General features: G+C 48.2%; 2 protein-coding genes and 1 long non-coding RNA gene across 6 annotated transcripts; 1 reads left to right on the top strand and 2 right to left on the bottom strand.

Annotated features, from left to right (window-relative positions):
* Positions 1-623: 623 nt before the first annotated feature.
* Positions 624-3,169, bottom strand: LOC119362517 (ribosome biogenesis regulatory protein homolog). The gene is made up of 7 exons (XM_037627759.1): positions 2,864-3,169; positions 2,473-2,524; positions 2,257-2,385; positions 1,650-1,767; positions 1,256-1,442; positions 1,051-1,164; positions 624-964 (listed from the first exon to the last, which is right to left on the bottom strand). Exons 1-7 carry the CDS (start codon positions 3,137-3,139, stop codon positions 836-838), a joined length of 1,005 nt encoding a protein of 334 aa, XP_037483656.1. The 5' UTR covers positions 3,140-3,169; the 3' UTR covers positions 624-835.
* A 2,430-nt stretch (positions 3,170-5,599) lies between these two features.
* On the bottom strand, positions 5,600-10,203 carry LOC119362498 (interactor of constitutive active ROPs 2, chloroplastic). 4 transcript variants are annotated; one of them, XM_037627727.1, is made up of 4 exons: positions 10,034-10,203; positions 8,652-8,724; positions 7,905-8,082; positions 5,600-7,595 (listed from the first exon to the last, which is right to left on the bottom strand). In XM_037627727.1, the coding sequence occupies exons 2-4, from the start codon at positions 8,669-8,671 to the stop codon at positions 5,943-5,945; spliced, it is 1,851 nt and encodes a 616-aa protein (XP_037483624.1). In that variant the 5' UTR covers positions 8,672-8,724; positions 10,034-10,203; the 3' UTR covers positions 5,600-5,942. The 4 variants fall into 4 exon arrangements, with proteins under 4 accessions (XP_037483624.1, XP_037483640.1, XP_037483633.1 ...); XM_037627743.1 differs by having other exon boundaries at positions 7,905-8,079; XM_037627736.1 differs by having other exon boundaries at positions 8,652-8,712.
* Positions 10,204-13,117: 2,914 nt separating this feature from the next.
* On the top strand, positions 13,118-13,867 carry LOC119361846. Its single transcript, XR_005173009.1, has 3 exons — positions 13,118-13,233; positions 13,578-13,732; positions 13,837-13,867. It is a non-coding gene; the product is annotated as an uncharacterized LOC119361846 (long non-coding RNA).
* The last annotated feature ends 2,461 nt before the right edge of the window (positions 13,868-16,328 follow it).

The raw sequence follows: 16,328 nt of genomic DNA, 5'->3' as shown, positions 1-16,328 counted from the left end.
TGTGGTGGTAAAGTTGTTGCATTGTGACCATGAGGTCACAGGCTTGAGTCCTGCAAGCAGGAACTATGTGCACCGGTCCGCCCCTTTTCATTTAGGGCACGGAAGCCTTCAAAGGCAGCGGCAAGGAAGAGGCTTGAGTCCTGCAAGCAGGAACTATGTGCATCGGGCCGCCCCTTTTCATTTAGGGCACGGAAGCCTTCAAAGGCAGCGGCAAGGAAGCGCTGAATGGTCGGCATGCTCTTCATGCAGCTAACTTTTAATCACAACAACGGCCAGCACAACTTCGGGTGGCGGCATTGAACTCTTAATTGTGTTGAGCATAAGGCTATGTGTTACCCTAATCGATGTTAACAGTCTACAATGACATGAGCTTTCAAGTAGAGCGTAGAAGCTTTACTTGATTCACTGACTAAATTAAGGCGTGTGCTCAGACATCAAATTTCTTTGGTGTTAGGTTGCTTTCTACTCCCTCCGTTCCTAAATATAAGTCTTTGTAGGGATTCCACTATAGACTACATACGGAGCAAAATGAGTTAATCTACACTCTAAAATGCATCTACATACATCCGTATGTGGTTCATAGTAAAATCTCTACAAAGACTTATATTTAGGAACGGAGGGAGTATACTGCAAACAAAGCTTTCCAGAAATATTTTCCAAAACTTCTGACAACACTCAGGTTCTTGTGTCATAACCAGTATAACTGGATTAACAATCTTTCTCCCATGGGACTTAAACAGGACAACAACCATACAAAACTTGCCAACACTCTCCATGATGCTTGGAAACTGCGCTCGCCACCTACAGCAAACCACGTCTCGAGGATGATGCGGACCTAAGCACTTTTCTTCGAAGATTTCTTGTGGATTTTCTTCTGGGGCTTCAACTTATTCGATCCGGATGATGATGATTGCTTGTCTTTCCTCCTCTTGTTGTCCTTCTTCACCTTGTACATCGTGATTGCCTGGTATCAAAGTTATGTACAGCTGCTGTTAGATGCTGAGCTAGACAAATGGAAAAGGTAACATATAATGAATCCTGGAGGCTTGCCTTGCTGACATCCAACGGCTCCTCAAAGTTCTTGGCCAGCAGACTGTTCAGGATCTTGTCGTTCTGCTGTTTCTCCAGGTTGCCCATTCCTTTCCCTTGTACAACAGGGAGGAACTGCAGAAAAGCAACAGTTAAGCTAACCAAACTATCAAATTACAAAGGTGCTTGGATTTACAGAAGGCAAATAAGTTCACAGGGGAAAAACCTTTCTATTTTTGCCAGCCTTCTTAAGAGGTTTCTCGCCAGGCAACTTTTTGTCAAACTTTCCACCGCTAGCAGTTGCTGCAGAAGCCATACCAGCAACATTCTCGAGATCTTCCTTCTTAGCTTTTCTAGGCAGATCAGCTTTTGTCCCTGTGATGGGCACGGACGTGGCAGCAAGCTGTATGTGACTGCATAATGTTTTTTCAGAAAGCTGTTATATGAGAAAGTCGAGTTGCTAATGTAATGAATAATAAACTAAGTAGTGCATGAGCTATATATATAGATGATACTAGCTACTCCCTCCGTTTCAAATTACTCGTCGTGGTTTTAGTTCAAATTTAAGCTAAAACCACGACAAGTAATTTGGAACGGAGGGAGTAGTAGGAAAGGATTACCTTGGCAGAGCACCAACTTTTGCAGCATTCTTCAAATTTCCAAGTCTGTTCTTTTCTTGTTTATCTACCCTGCCCTTCTTCTCTTCCCTTCTTTGAGCAAAAGGATCAACACCAGGCTCTGTAATAAATCATACTTCGTTAAAAGGGTAACAGAATGACACATATACATTTTAGAACTAATTACATTGCCAATTTAGACTCGAGAGATTCAGTCAGTCATAAATGAAAAGATTACTGGAAAATAAAAATGATAGATGGACTAAATCAGTGTGCAAAGCAGAAGCGTGCAGGTTGTTAGCATTTGTGTCATGGCACATTACTGCAATAGGCACTCGGTGTAAAGCTCGAAACGGTTGCTACTCTTGTTACAAAACAAAATGCTGCTCATTAGATTCAATTAGTCAAAATGCAAAGAGCATTGGAGATTTAAAATGAACACCAGACTAAATCGGCGTAGATACGCAGAGGCATACATGCTGTTAAGCATTTGTGTCACAGCTCATGATGACTGCAATGTGTACTCGGCAGGGAAAAGCTAGAAAAGATTACTACCCTTGCCACAAAAACAAATTCACCGTCCATAGATACAGAAGACGAAGTTGCTCACCATCTGTCAATTTGGCTTCAATGATGGGAACATCTCTGTCATCATTGACACGATCATAGCCGTAAGTCCGCTTCCAGGAATTAGTTTGCTCGTCCCATGCACGCTTGTTCTTCTTGTGCTTGATAATCCCTGCAGGTATGTTCCTACCATATCAAACCCAAGCAAGTACACTTGCAATAAAAACATTCAGCAAGCCAGCAAGAATAACAGGCTCACCTTTCGACTTCGCGAACTGCTCCCACTTGGTAGGGGGCTTCGGCCTCGGCAACTGGTGACAGGAGAGGTAAAGATTATAAACATCTTGCAGTTTGCAAATACATGCATATATTATCATAACAAAAGTTCTGTTCAGCTTAATATCTCGTTTTAAGGATTGGCACAGAGCAGGAATGAGAAATTAGAATCAATACAAGCAATAGTTGAAGCAATATATGCTGGTGGTGGCAGTCGTAGTTCCATGCTAATATGTCATCCTCGCGTCTGTAACCTACACCAATCTACTGGCCGGCAGTAATAATCATTCTCTAAAACAAATCGAGAGCAACATATACTACCGAGCAGAGATGGTATGAGGGGAGAGAGAGAGAGAGGGATGCAGTATGCTCACATGCTTCTCGCGGGGGAGTCGGTTGGTGGGCGGCGGGAGGCGGACGAGGGGGCCGTCGCGGCCCTCGGTGGCCGGCAGCGAGAAGAGGGCGTTGGCGACGGCCTGCGCCAGCTCCGTGGCCTTCCGCAGGCACTCCTCCCGCAGCTCGGCCCTGGAGGACGCGGCGGCGGCGGCGGCGAGGTGGTGCGAAGGGTCGTAGGCCAGGAGGTGGCCCAGGTCCACCTCGAAGTTGGTGGCGGCGGCGGAGGCGGAGGCGGCTGCTTCTTCCGCCGCCATTGCTGCTGCGGCGACTGTACGGGGGGTTGGGGGAGGAGGGGGCGGCGTGGTGGTGCTTGGTTGGGTTTTAGTAGTGAGCTGGGCTGGGCTGCGGGACACGGGCTGGGCTGCTGGGCTGGGTAACTGAATACGCGCTTCTGGGCTATTCTGAGTTGCCGGCCTATGCTGCAGTTTACCTAAGGGCAACCCCTCAAAAAAAAAACCTAAGGGCAGCCCAGACTTTTTTTTTTTGAGATACGGCCCTTAGGCGACTTTATTCATTAATAGACCGTACACAGTCCGAGTGCAAAGCTGCACTTAGGAAAACAGGGGGAGTAAAAAAAAGTCATACTGCTCCTCACAGCAGTAACACCATACCTAGCCAACAAATGAGCTACTTCATTGGCTTCTCTTCCATTGTGCTGAATCTCTACCCCCTGAAAAAGCGAGAGATATGAAGACATCTCTCTGAAGATAGGGCCACTCACCGAGCAGTGTATCCCAGCGTTCCAGTCATTTACTACTGGTTTGCAGTCTGATATGTTCTCCACTCTAGGCCATCCTCTGTCCATGGCTAGCAACATGGCATCTCTGCATCCCATTGCTTCGCACACATATGGATCGGTGAGCCCCTCATAAGAGACATACCTTCCTACCAGAAACTCTCCTTTGTGATTTCTTGCGACTACCGCCGTCCCAGCTCTGCCTCCAGTAGCATCAGTTGCAGCATCCACGTTTAGCTTCACCACACCTTCTACCGGGGGTTTCCACCTTTCTTTGCGCCGCTGTACGGCCGTGTCGTTGGCTGGTATATTCAGAGCTCTCAGGTGCTCCTGAATTAGTTCCATAGACCTAAGCGGCTGGTACTGCCGCTCACCATGAGTATACTTGTTGCGATCGCTCCATATTGCCCACATCACCGAGATTACCACGGCTGCATCCTCCTTTGCAATGAAGCTGGGGTCGAGGAGATCCCTTGTCCAAGTCATAGGTAGCATCGTAGGGAGGGTACAGCCAAAAAACCTGAGAGCCTCTGCCCAGAACACTTGTGCATGGGTGCAGGTAACCAAAGAATGAAACAAGGTCTCGTCCTCGTGTCCACACAACGCACAGATCACATCCTCGCCAATGTGTCTCCTTGCGAGCTCCGCCTTGACAGGTAGGAACCCTTTCATTACCCTCCTCCAGAAGATACGAAATTTGGGTTGAACATTCAGTTTTCAAAGGCACTTACAACTTTCCTCCTCTCCTGATGAGCAGGGCAGCCCAGACTGGGTCACTTGAAGGGCAGTCTTGTCTCAAAAAGAAAAAACTTGAAGGGCAGCCAGAGCCAGTGTCGATATCCATTTGTGATCTAGCCGCCGGCGGCGCCCATGGCAGCCGTGGCCTTCTCTTTTAACAGTACTCATCTAATCTGCCCGGGTTTCGCAGCATTCATTTAGATGTTCCATTCAAAAAATCTAGGCCCTGTTCGAAATCTCTCCACTCCACGGAGTTGTGAAGCTCGGTTTTGCCAGCTCTGTCAAAATGAGCTGAAGTCTGGTCTGCTCCGGGAGCGGAGTTAGAGGAGCGGAGAGGAACCGAACAAGTCGCCGGTGCGATCGGAATCCATCACTGTTATATTTCTGGCCTCTCATGCTTCTTCTCCTCTTATCTTTGTTTCTTGTTAGAGACGACTACAGAACCAAGTGTACAAGGCTACAAGGGTGATTACAGTGCGTGTATTGCATGCTATTCTTGTATGCACGCTGATTATGTCTTACATTTAGTACATATTCTACCTGATATGATATGATATGCTTAGGGGCGTCAAGGTCGGCCAGCGAGACGATCAGGGATAACCTTCATCGTCGATTGTCAGGGGGAAACACGAAACAACCCGGGTCACCGGCTAAGGCCCCTAATTCACCGCTTATGATAAAAGTGGTGGGTGCAAAGCCAGCCAGAAGGTTTGCCTAGAAGCAGCCACCCTTTAGAGAATGCGAGATAGCTCATTGCTCGAGCGCATGAAGATGAACTAGGCTAAGCGTTCTGCCTAAGATGTGATGTGGGATGTCAAAATGCATCGGTAAAGGAGCGGTCCGACTTCGAGGGAAGCAACCGTGTAGCCATTTGACAGAATTGGTTGATCCATGACTGTTAGTTTTGGCATCAGATGATAGCAGCGAGCTCTAACATTCACACCCCCTCCGTCACATGACTTCTGCGTAGCACTGAACTTTCAAACTAGAGACTGTTTTAAGGGCTACTTACTGCGACTACCTGACTTTATTTTGCAGTTCGCATCTTTGCAGGCTCGAGATGGATATTTATGCATAAAATAGAAGGCCATAACTGGAATCATTCAGATGGCAAGTACTCCCTCCGTCCGGAATTACTTGTCATCAAAATGGATGAAAATGGATGTATCTAAAACTAAAATACATCTAGATACATCCATTTGAATGACAAGTATTTCCGGACGGAGGGAGTACAGGATAATGAAACATCAAGGTGGTCTCTTTCAACATACAGTAACAAACATAGGCATGCAGGCAGCCAAACAAAAGCGGCTGCTCCAGGATCTGATGACACCACAATCCACAGAAGGTTCTCTCTCTATCAACTAACTGCAAACAAGAAGGGACAGATATCCATCTACCATGCCATTCCATTCCATCCATCATCCTAGTAACCCTAGAAGCTCAGCTACAGATTTCTACCACTCATCATCAGCAACCTCTACTAGACCACTACTCTGATCACTGACCAGCTCTGGCTGAACCTGGTTCTCATCTTGCTGCTACTCTTACCTCACCTCGGTTGAACGGTCTCATGGGCTTCTTCACTTGGGGCCCTTCTTCCACAGCCCGCTCATCCTCCGCAGCACGCCGCTGTTGCGCCGCTTCGGGGACTCATCGTCCGAGAACGGCGACCCCATCAGCTTCCCGCCGATGGACCCGTTGTACTCCGTGTCCAGCGACCCGGTCCTCTCCACCATCCGGCCGCCATTGTTGCCACCACCGCCCGCGAGCGCGGCGGCAGCGGCCTCCGCGGCCTTGCGCCACTGGTCGGACTGCACGCGCAGCCGGCGCAGCTCCGCGTCGGCCTCCGCGCTCGCCGCCTGCGCGGCGTCCAGCTGCTCCGAGGCCCGGGCGGCGCGCCGGCTGCTCTTGTCGGCCTCCTCCGTCACGTACCCGAGCCGCATCCGCACGTCCTGCTCCGCCGCCTTGGCCAGCTCCAGCTCCGCCACCGCCGCCTCGTACCGCTGCTGCACGTCGGCCTCCTTCCTGCCCGCCTCCGACTTGAGGGTCTCGTTCTCCTCCGCCAGGCTCTGCAGCGCGTTCTCCTTGTCCATCATGTTCGCCTTGAGCTCCGCGATGTCTGTGCTCGACTTCATCAGCTTCGCCTCCAGCTCCGGCTGCATTTCACTCAGCCCGTCTGACCTGTGAAGGTCCTCCTGCGCCTTGGCTGTCAGTGCTGCCTGCGCTGACATGAGCTCGTCGTTCTTGCTCTTCAGCTTGAGCTCAATATCACAGACTTGGCGTGTGCACTCGGACTTCACATTCTCCAGCATCTCATAGACGGTCTTTGTCTCGAAGGTCATCCGAGTTTGCTCCTCCTGGTACCTCATCTCAGCCACCTCAAGCGCCATCCGCAAGTGCTCAATCTCTGGGTCAGGACTTCCACAGCTTCCATTGACGTCACTGGTGGGATGCACGCTCTTTTTCAGAACTTCAGTCAATGGACTGCCAAAGCCACCATTGGCATTGCCTGCCTGTGCCTCATTCAGAATTTCATTACCTGCAGCCTGCGCTTTCTTCAGATCTTCCTCAAGCGATGCTACCCGAGCTTTAGACTCACTGAGTTCTATGTCCTTTGACCTCAGGCATTCCTGCAACCGGACACCCTCAGCTAGGAGTGTGTCAATGGTGGCCTTTGCGGTCTCAAGCTGCAGCTTGGCCTCAGTTGCCATGGCATTCGCATCAGCTGCAGCCTTGTCACTTTCACTGACATTTACTTTCAGGGCTTCAATCGTTGCAAGCCTGAGCTCCATCTCCTGCTTCAGCCCCTCGAGCTCAGAGTCCGCATGCTCACATTGCTTGGCACGGGCTGTATCGGATTGCACCGTCGCCTCCAGCTGCAACTTCAGCCTCTGGATCTCAGACAAGGCCGAGCTGAGTGCAGCGGCATCCACCGACTGCTGTTTCTGCAATGCCTCAAGCTCGGCCTGCCAGGTGCGGTCACGCTCCTGCTGGATCTTGCGCAGCTCCTGGAGACGGGATTCCTCTGCTGCTGAGAGCTCGACAAGCTGGCACTGCGACTCCTCCAGCTTCGACGATGCATCCTGCCCCTGCTTCTTTGCTTCATCGGCCTCCTGCTGTGCTTGGCGCCTTCGTGCCTCTGATGCGCTCAGCTGTTCCTTGGTCTTCTTCAGCTCATCTTGGAGCTGGTTGACCTTAGACTCCAGCTCAGTTAGCCTACTTGGGCGCTTCTTCTGAAAAATGAATGCAGAGGTATTAATTAAGCAATATAAATGAAACTTGCTGCAAAAGATTCTGCGTTTTCCAGTGCTGAACTGATTATAGATGCTAAAGCCTATCATCATACTACTTCCAGGATAGCTACTTGAGGGTGTGTTGGAATGTACATGGCTTTTTGAGAAATGGAAGTTCAGTTCTTGTAAAATACATTGAAAGGGGTACTTTGGAATGTCGACTGTTTTTGAACTGAACAGAAAGCAGCAAATTTAAATCCACTGAGGGCAATCAGCAACGCAACGACTGCCAAACAAGTAACTTTCTACCTCCGTAACTGGGCTCCGTGGTGAACGGCGCTCAATGACCTTTGGGCTCCTCTCTGTAGGTGTTCTTGTCGGTGTGATCCCTGCGGAGTCAGTTTCATTCCCTCCAGTTTTAGCCACACGAGACGACCGCGGAGTTGCTGGAGACGTCCTCTGCGGAGCATCTGAAGAGCCATTCCTACTGAACACAGAACGACAAAAAAAAACTTAGTATAAAGTACATATCTAATGCTAGTATCTGTACAAGAAAGATGAACAGAGCATAATATTAATTGCTAGTATATATGCTCAGCAGCTTTGCGTTCCAGTTTGGTTATTTATTTCAAACCAAATTGACAACATTCACTTGCAATAGAAAAAAGGTCTATTTCTACAGTGCTGTTAATATGCTACTATCATACAACTATCTTATTGGCTTGACAGAGATAAGATACTACAAATCGTACAACCATCTTAGTGGCTTGAAAAAGATAAAGAAAGAAAAGGCCTAGTCAACACAAGATCTGTAAATATTAGTATTTCACTATGCAGAAGTAAATGGCTATTTTGACCTGCACTGGTCCCAGTACATTACACACATTTAATACTACAAACGATATTGCCATCATTTGGGTACTGCTGTCCACCGAGGTGGTGGACACTGGCTCAGAGACGCACATGCGTGTGTAGAAAGGACTACAGATGCGCTTGGCAAACAAACACATGCACAAAAGGAAGGAAGGAAGGAAGGAAGAAACACATGGAAGCTACCTGGTTTTTGAGTTCTGCATGATGAGATCCCTCACCAGATCCTTGCGCACTCACTCAACTTCTGCAAGAATCACTACAGAAAGTAAACACATGATTGCTAATTAGCTTGAAGTAACTACAGTGTAAGGTCATAAGAAATCACAGGATGCAGATTACTAGCAGTGCAAAGTTCAAAAACCCACATCAAAGTTAAAATGCCAAGAAAAATGACATAGGGACTAATTAACCTGACATAGTTACAGTTCATGAAAGCTGAAGAAGAAGTGGTGCTATTCATTCCTCTTTACATCTAAATTAAAAATGTGCAGCCTCACACGCCCTATAGCCTCAGGCAGAGGTAACAAACAGTGCACCAGGCTGCACTGCACACAAGGACTGAGGTTGGCCCAATCCAAGGAGCCGTCAGGTTGAAGGAATCCAGCAAACAGCCGCAAACCTACTCCCACTACAAAACCTAAAATATTGCAGACATGGCAAACCACCCTTGATTCATGCAACCGGCACAGTGAGCACCCAAGGGCTGGAATGGGCATCCTTTCCTGCTTTCCAGGGTGGGGAACAATAATGTGAGCCAGCCTGCCTGCCTGCCTGCCTTTCATGGAAGGGAGTAAAGAAATGGTGGTGAAAAATTTCAGAGGGGGAGAGGCTGCGGTAACTTGCACAGTTACAGAGAATGGTGGTAATGAGGCCGTTATTATTATGAATCTGTCCCCAATGGGCGTAGGCTAGTAGTAGATCCTGCTGCTGCAGGTTGAGTGGAGTGGAGGAATGCATTGATGGGGAAGAACAGGTGCAGGAGGGGGTAGGAGGATAAGCATTTGCTGAAAAGGATGATTGGCATTGAAGCACTGTGCGGATTTGTAGTAGTGGTAGAAACTCGCAGTGGATTAATAGCGGATTAGGGCACGGATGTTGTACATTGTACACAAGGAGTAACAGTACTGGGAGGGCCATTTATTCGTGGGTTTGTACTACCCAGCAAGAACAAGGAAAGGTTGGGGCTCAAGAGATTCAGAAAGGAGAAGAACTTGCTCCAAAGAAGAACACATGAAAGATATCAAAGCATCTAATAAAATGTAAACAAGCTGCAAAGTAGGGATGGTGAAAAAAGCAGGAGCTTTTCTTGAACTTGGGCACTAATAGCTGCTCCTGCTCGACAAACCATGGAGGAAACGGTCCCTCGGCCTCTCTCCCCCCATCTTACTCCTACATTCACCGAATCATCAAGAGAAACAAATCTCTTCTTCTTCTTCTTCTTCTTCTTCTCCCCCCTCTTTCCTCACGGAACAAACAGATGCTATATCCAAGAACATGCAGTGGTTTCTGGGAGAGCGGATCGAAGGCACGCCATTGCAGCAGGGCAGGGAGGAAAAATCTCTTACCTCTTCTTCCTTTCACCCTCTATCTCTCTCCTCCGGGCCTTCCTTGCTGTTCTTGTTCTTCTGCTTCTCACTCCTCTCTTTCCACTGCCCCTGTCTGCTACTGCTAGTGTGTGACTGCGTGCGCCGAGCCGAGCGTCTTCTCTTCTCTCGGGTCTGCCATCCCACTCCACGCTCGCTCCCCTTTCGCTCGCTCCGATGGGGGCGGATCTCCTGCGCCCGCTGCGCCTGTGGCCCCGCGCGTGTCCCTTCCGGGGCGTGCGGCGTCGCGGGCCCACCCGTCGGTGCCCCGCCGCGCCGGGCCGTCCGTTCCATCCCTGGTCTCGAGGAGAGAGGAGCGGTCTCTTCTCGTCTCGTCGCCTACCGAGATGGGTGACCTGACGTACTGGCTGGTGGGGTCCGCTTATAGGTGGGCCCGGTTGGTCAGCGTGGTGGATGTGGGGGCGAGGAGGCGTGGCTGGGGGTGGGGGTGGGGGAGTCCCGACGAGCGCTGCGCTGGTGAGTCAAACGGGCATCGCGCCTCTGACCCGGCGTCCATCATCACACAGGAGAAAGGTGAGCTTCGTAGATATTTTTCTTGTTCGTTTGGAATTGGAAAAGGCATGGTAGCACTGCCGAGTTTCCATGTGTTTACTAGGAATTTTATATGAATAGAAAAATCATAGGAAGTGAGATGACATGCATCTTAATTCCTATAGAGAAAGAGATGCCATTTGATGCATAGGATAGGAATTTTTCCATTAAGTCTAGGTTAATGTTTTTTTTCAACCAAAATGTGAAGGATTTATTCCTATCCTACAAGGGAATAGAAATTCATTCCTACAAACCAAAGTGCTTCAAAGGAATTTTTCCTTTGCAAATCCTATCCTATAGAATTTCTATGAAATTCCTACAAACCAAAGGAGGCCTAAATCAAGAGATAAAAGAAGGATGTTCCTACAAGGCTTCACAGAGTTCAGTGATTCTCGGCCGTTGGATCGTTTCTCTTGATGTGTTCTCGTCCGTCCGATCGAGATCTGGAGAAGTCTGGGCCGTTGGATCTGGGATTGACACTGCTGAAATGAATAGTAATGGCAACAAAATGTAAATATCGTGCCCCCACCGGGGCATTTCGGTCATTTCGCCTAGGGGGGGTATAAAAGGGGGGCGCTCTGGCGGAGACCTAGCCGCCTCCTCCCTTGCTTGCTCCTGCAGCCGCCTCCCTCCCTCCCTCCCACGTAGCCGCCTCCCTCCTCCCTCGCTCGCTCCTCATCCGGCGACGGCGACGGCGACTCCCGCGCTCGCGTTCTTCCTTTCCCAACACGCCACCGCGTGGCCCCGCACGCCTAAGCGGCTCCCACCAACCACGGCGACGGCGGCAGCGGCCACGGGGGAGGGCGGCGGATCAGCGGCGCCGGCGACGGATCAGCGGCGCCGGCGATGGCGTCCGTGGCGGCGGTGGATTCCTGCCGTCCACTCGATCCCGTGCTCGATCTCCTAGCCCCTCCTCTCCTGCGCTCGTTTCCCTGCTGCCTCTCTCATGCCATCGCCGCCCCATCTCCTCTCGCACTTCCTGTCGCCGGCCTCGAGCTGTAGAGATGCGCCAGTGCTCGATCCGAGCAGCGCGGTCCCTTGCTCGTGCCAGGGGTGCCCCTCCTCCTCGGTCCTCGTCTGTTGCTCTGCTTTCCGAGCACAGGCTGCCACAGCCACTCGGTGCCGCGGCTGCGCCATAGCTCGGGCCGCAAGCACACCGCACCATGGTGCTCCACCTCTGTTGCACTCGTCGATCCGTAGGTATGTCACTATTCTGTTCCGCTTTGGTTATTGGCTGCTGCTAATCTTTATTTTTTTCATCTTTTTTTCATCCAGATTGGTCCACGGTTCATGGCCTTCTGGTCAATCCCCTGGTCAGTGACTCCTTCGATTTGTGCGTGCACATCATCTATTAGCAGCCTCGTCCATCTTCGTTCACGGATCTGTGGGTCAACCCCTCTTCTCCTCCTTTCCCCTCCTATTCTTTCCAGACCTAGGTGTAGGATTATATGGCAGTATGCATTTTTTGCCTCGCTCTGTTCTGCTTGTAGATCATGTCCTTTCTGTTAAAGGCCAAAAGTATTTTTGTCTTTGTGCATTGGATGTTTGTCGTTTCCTTCCTTCACTACTTGTTTTTAGTGGAGCCTAGATATATGCCTTTTGTTCCTTGTCTGGATCTTTGTAGGGCTATGATTGTTGGTCCTTTCACCTTTGTGCATGGAATGTTGGTTATTTTGTTCCTTTGCTTGTTTTATTTATTGTTTCTTTGTACTGTGCTCCTATGATTCAACAATAACCGAGGCAAGGGTGTGATGATCTGAGTTTCCAAATATTGAATTGCAATTATGGTTTAATTGATGTTTGCATTAGTGAGGAGCATGGGTGGTCACACAAGCAGAATGGCCACACAAGGTGTTTTTCTCAATCAGATCACATGCATCTCTTAAAGATAACACCATAGCAAGTATGATTTACAGATTGTTAGATATTATCGGTCTATGCATCGTGTGTTTGTAGTGTTCCTAAATCTAGATATGTTGTTTACATATGTGCTGATTTATGTGACTAAATAGACTAGCAGTTTTGTCAATGGTTCTAAATACTTGCAGCCAGGAAATACCAGTCCCCATACTGGAAGGCTTGTCTATTTTATGTCTTGAGTTGAAAGAATTATTGCCAATTCTGTCAAACATATCTATTAAAATAGTGCTTCTCTTCATATAGTAGAAAAATTATATGAGAAGCTAATGCAACTACTAAAGGTAACAGAGAGGAGAAGAGAAAAGCTTTGCTATGGGATGACATCTTTTTGTTAGGCACATGAATTCTTATTCTGAACAAGTTTAAAATTTGACATGGCGCCGGTTTGTAGGTGCTTTTTCTATATGTATAGATCAGATGCTTTCTACACACTCTTGCTCTTCATAGATCATCTATTTGTCAGCCTATCACTTTATGAGTTTCAAATAACAACCTAGGTCTTGCAGAATGCAACTAGATGAATTTTAGGCCTATGCTCACTCGCCGTTTGTTGTAGGTGTTCTCTCATTGTCGTACTACTGGCCACCTCTCCTCTCCATGGCACTCAATTATGTGACATGAGCCTGTTTTGTGTCAAGCACGGCTATCCCAATGGTGTAGCTGTCGTTGTACAGAGTTGTACTTCCTTGCTGGAAACCTTTCCAATTCAGGTATACCACCTCCCTCCCGTCTTTTTCGTTCTTTTATGCGATTCATGATTTATGGACGTGTGATGTGGAATGTCTTTAATGGTAAATTTTTGGATCGTTGTTTTATGGTCGATACAGCTGCAAAAGCAGATATGCAAATTTGAGACCAATGATACTGTGCTTACTAAAAATAACAACTCTGATAATTGCACAGACGATAGGTCTGAAACTTTTATTTACATATTTACCTTCATTTTTTCTGATAAGAGTATCCTCAAAGTATGGCAACTATTCACTTACTTAATTGTTGTTGGCCTTTTCTTCCTTTACTTGTACTCATCGAAACCTTTCCCTTTTGTTCGTAGTGGTGTCAGCTATGAACTGGAGAGAGGTGTTTAGACTCCCTAAGATGGTATATGTCGTTGAGGAGACGTGATCTCCGAGCAGCCCTTCTCATAGCTCGCAGTACAGGTCGATGCCAAATTCAACTTCCAGGAGGCTTTTTGTGCTGTGGCTGCAGGTTCGTGTTATCGGGGGAAAATATCTTTTGTTTGTTTCTTATATTGTTGATGTGGGTGAGTTGATTTCTACCTGATTTGTTCCTTTCCATCTTGATCTGTGTAGCGTTAAGCATTTGAATGGAGCACATATAGGCATGCCCCGGTTCATCTTAGGTGAGTGTGGATCTTACATTGTTTTGTTTTACTAGATGTTTATTCGCCTGTTGTGATGGCATATCTGATTGTTTATATTGTTTGACATGTATTCCGTGCACAGAGTCACTTGGTTGTTTGATGCGTTTGTGCTCGTCGGCGGGACAGTGCAAGGCGCAACTCCGACGCGGTTCCTCGTCGGTTGGACGGCGTTCAGGCGCAACCCCGGCGCGCACTGAGTATTGCCTTGGCTATAACCTCCCTCGGTGAGCTCCATCTTCCTTCTGCTCCTCTGCTTCGGCTACTGTATGGGACATGGTCATGGCAATATTGATGTGGTGCTCGTCTGGTTGATGCTCTATGCCCTACTCATGCATCGGTTCCTACCTGAGCTCTGTAGTTGTGGATCCATGCTATCTTAGGGTTTGCAGGCTGCTTTTCATGTTTAGTTGCTATCATAGGAGCTCATTTGATGCTCTAGTTTACATGTGGATGCCCTGGTCCTATAGCTATGCTCCTGGATTTGCTAGATTGATCAGTGGCGTTCGTGCTAGGGCGATAATGATTAATCGTGGCTAAAATAAGTGTTCCTTTGAGTAGTCGAGGCACCTGTGGGTATCAAGTTGGATCCTCCCTCTTGTCTCTAGAATCCTTTTTGATCCTGTGATACTTGTTGTTGTCCTTGGATGGTCATTCTTGTTGAGTGATAACTAGGGCAGCTCCACTATATAAACAGATTGATCTGGTGATAAGAGATGACGTGGGTAGGTTATATGATCGAGGAAAGGTGAATCTGAGCCCACTATGCAATGGACCCTAAACCATTTTTTTTGTTTTTAAAGGTGTTGCTTATTTATGCTCAAGTGGTGTTCGTGCTAGGGCGATGATGATTACCATGGCTGAAATTAGTGTGCCTTTGAGCAATCGAGGCACCTGTGGGTATCAAGTTGGATCCTCCCTCTTGTCTCAAGAATCCTTTTTGATCCTGTGATGCTTGTTGTTGTCCTTGGATGGTCATTCTTGTTGAGTGATAACCAGGGCAGCTATACTGTATGAACAGATTGATCTGGTGATAAGAGATGACGGGGGTAGGTTATATGATCGAGGAAAGGCGAATCTGAGCCCACTATGCAATGAACCCTGAAACCTTTCTTCTAGAAACATGAAACAGATCGAAACCTGAGCGTTCTCCGCGATTAGAGCACTCTGGTCGTCTGATCATTTTCCTGATGTGTTTTCGGGCGTCGGATCTCGGGCTCGGCTCATGTGAGGCGTCAGATATTTACCAGATCGTTATGAGCCGTCGAATAAAATTCCAATGGCAACAAAATGGGCGATGATGATTACCTTGGCTGAAAGTAGTGTGCCTTTGAGCAATCGAGGCACCTGTGGGTATCAAGTTGGATCCTCCCTCTTGTCTCTAGAATCCTTTTTGATCCTGTGATGCTTGTTGCTGTCCTTGGATGGTCATTCTTGTTGAGTGATAACCAGGGCAGCTGTAACGCCCTCGATGCGGCTATATCTCCTACGTGTCGAGGCACGACTTAGAGGCATAACCGCATTGAAAGCAATGTCGCAAGTTAGGCAATCTTCACAACATCCCATGTAATATATAGATAATAAAAGGGGAGATACATAGTTGGCTTACACTCGCCACGCCAATCAAAGTACATAAATATCATTACATCAACCAAACACTCATGGCCTGACTACGGTGCCAAAATAAAAGATAAACCCAACATACGACACGGTCCCGATCGCCCAAACTAGGCACCACTACTGATCATCAGGGAAAGACACATAGTAACGGCGTGAGTCCTCGTCGAACTCCCACTTGAGCTCAAGCGCATCATCTGGAACAGAGTCATCAGGCCCTGCATCTGGGTTGGAAGTAATCTGTGAGCCACAGGGACTCAGCAATCTTGCACCCTCGCGATCAAGACTATTTAAGCTTATAGGTAAGACAAGGTAAATATGTGGAGCTGCAGCAAGCGACTAGCATATATGGTGGCTAACCTGTTCGCAAAGAGAGCGAGAAGAGAAGGCAAAGAGCGAACGAATAACTAGAGGACAACCTGCGACAAGCATTACTCCAACACCGTGTTCACTTCCCGGACTCCCGCCGAGAAGAGACCATCACGTAACTCACACAGTAGATTCATTTTAATTAAGTTAAGGTTCAAGTTATCTACAACCGGACATTAACAAATTCCCATCTGCCCATAACCGTGGGCACGGCTTTCGAAAGTTCAAATCCCTGCAGGGGAGTCCCAACTTAGCCCATGACAAGCTCTCACGGTCAACGAAGGAATAGACCTTCTCCCGAGACATTCCGATCAGACTCGGTATCCCGGTTCTACAAGACACTTCGACAAGTTAAAACAAATCCAGCAACACCGCCCGAATGTGCCGACAAATCCCGATAGGAGCTGCACATATCTCGTTCTCAGGGCACACTCAGAT

Source organism: Triticum dicoccoides, chromosome 1A (genome assembly GCF_002162155.2).
Source record: "Triticum dicoccoides isolate Atlit2015 ecotype Zavitan chromosome 1A, WEW_v2.0, whole genome shotgun sequence".
Lineage (NCBI taxonomy): Eukaryota > Viridiplantae > Streptophyta > Magnoliopsida > Poales > Poaceae > Triticum > Triticum dicoccoides.
The sequence above is the reverse complement of the archived record's forward strand: the minus strand, read 5'-3'. Positions and strand labels throughout refer to the sequence as shown.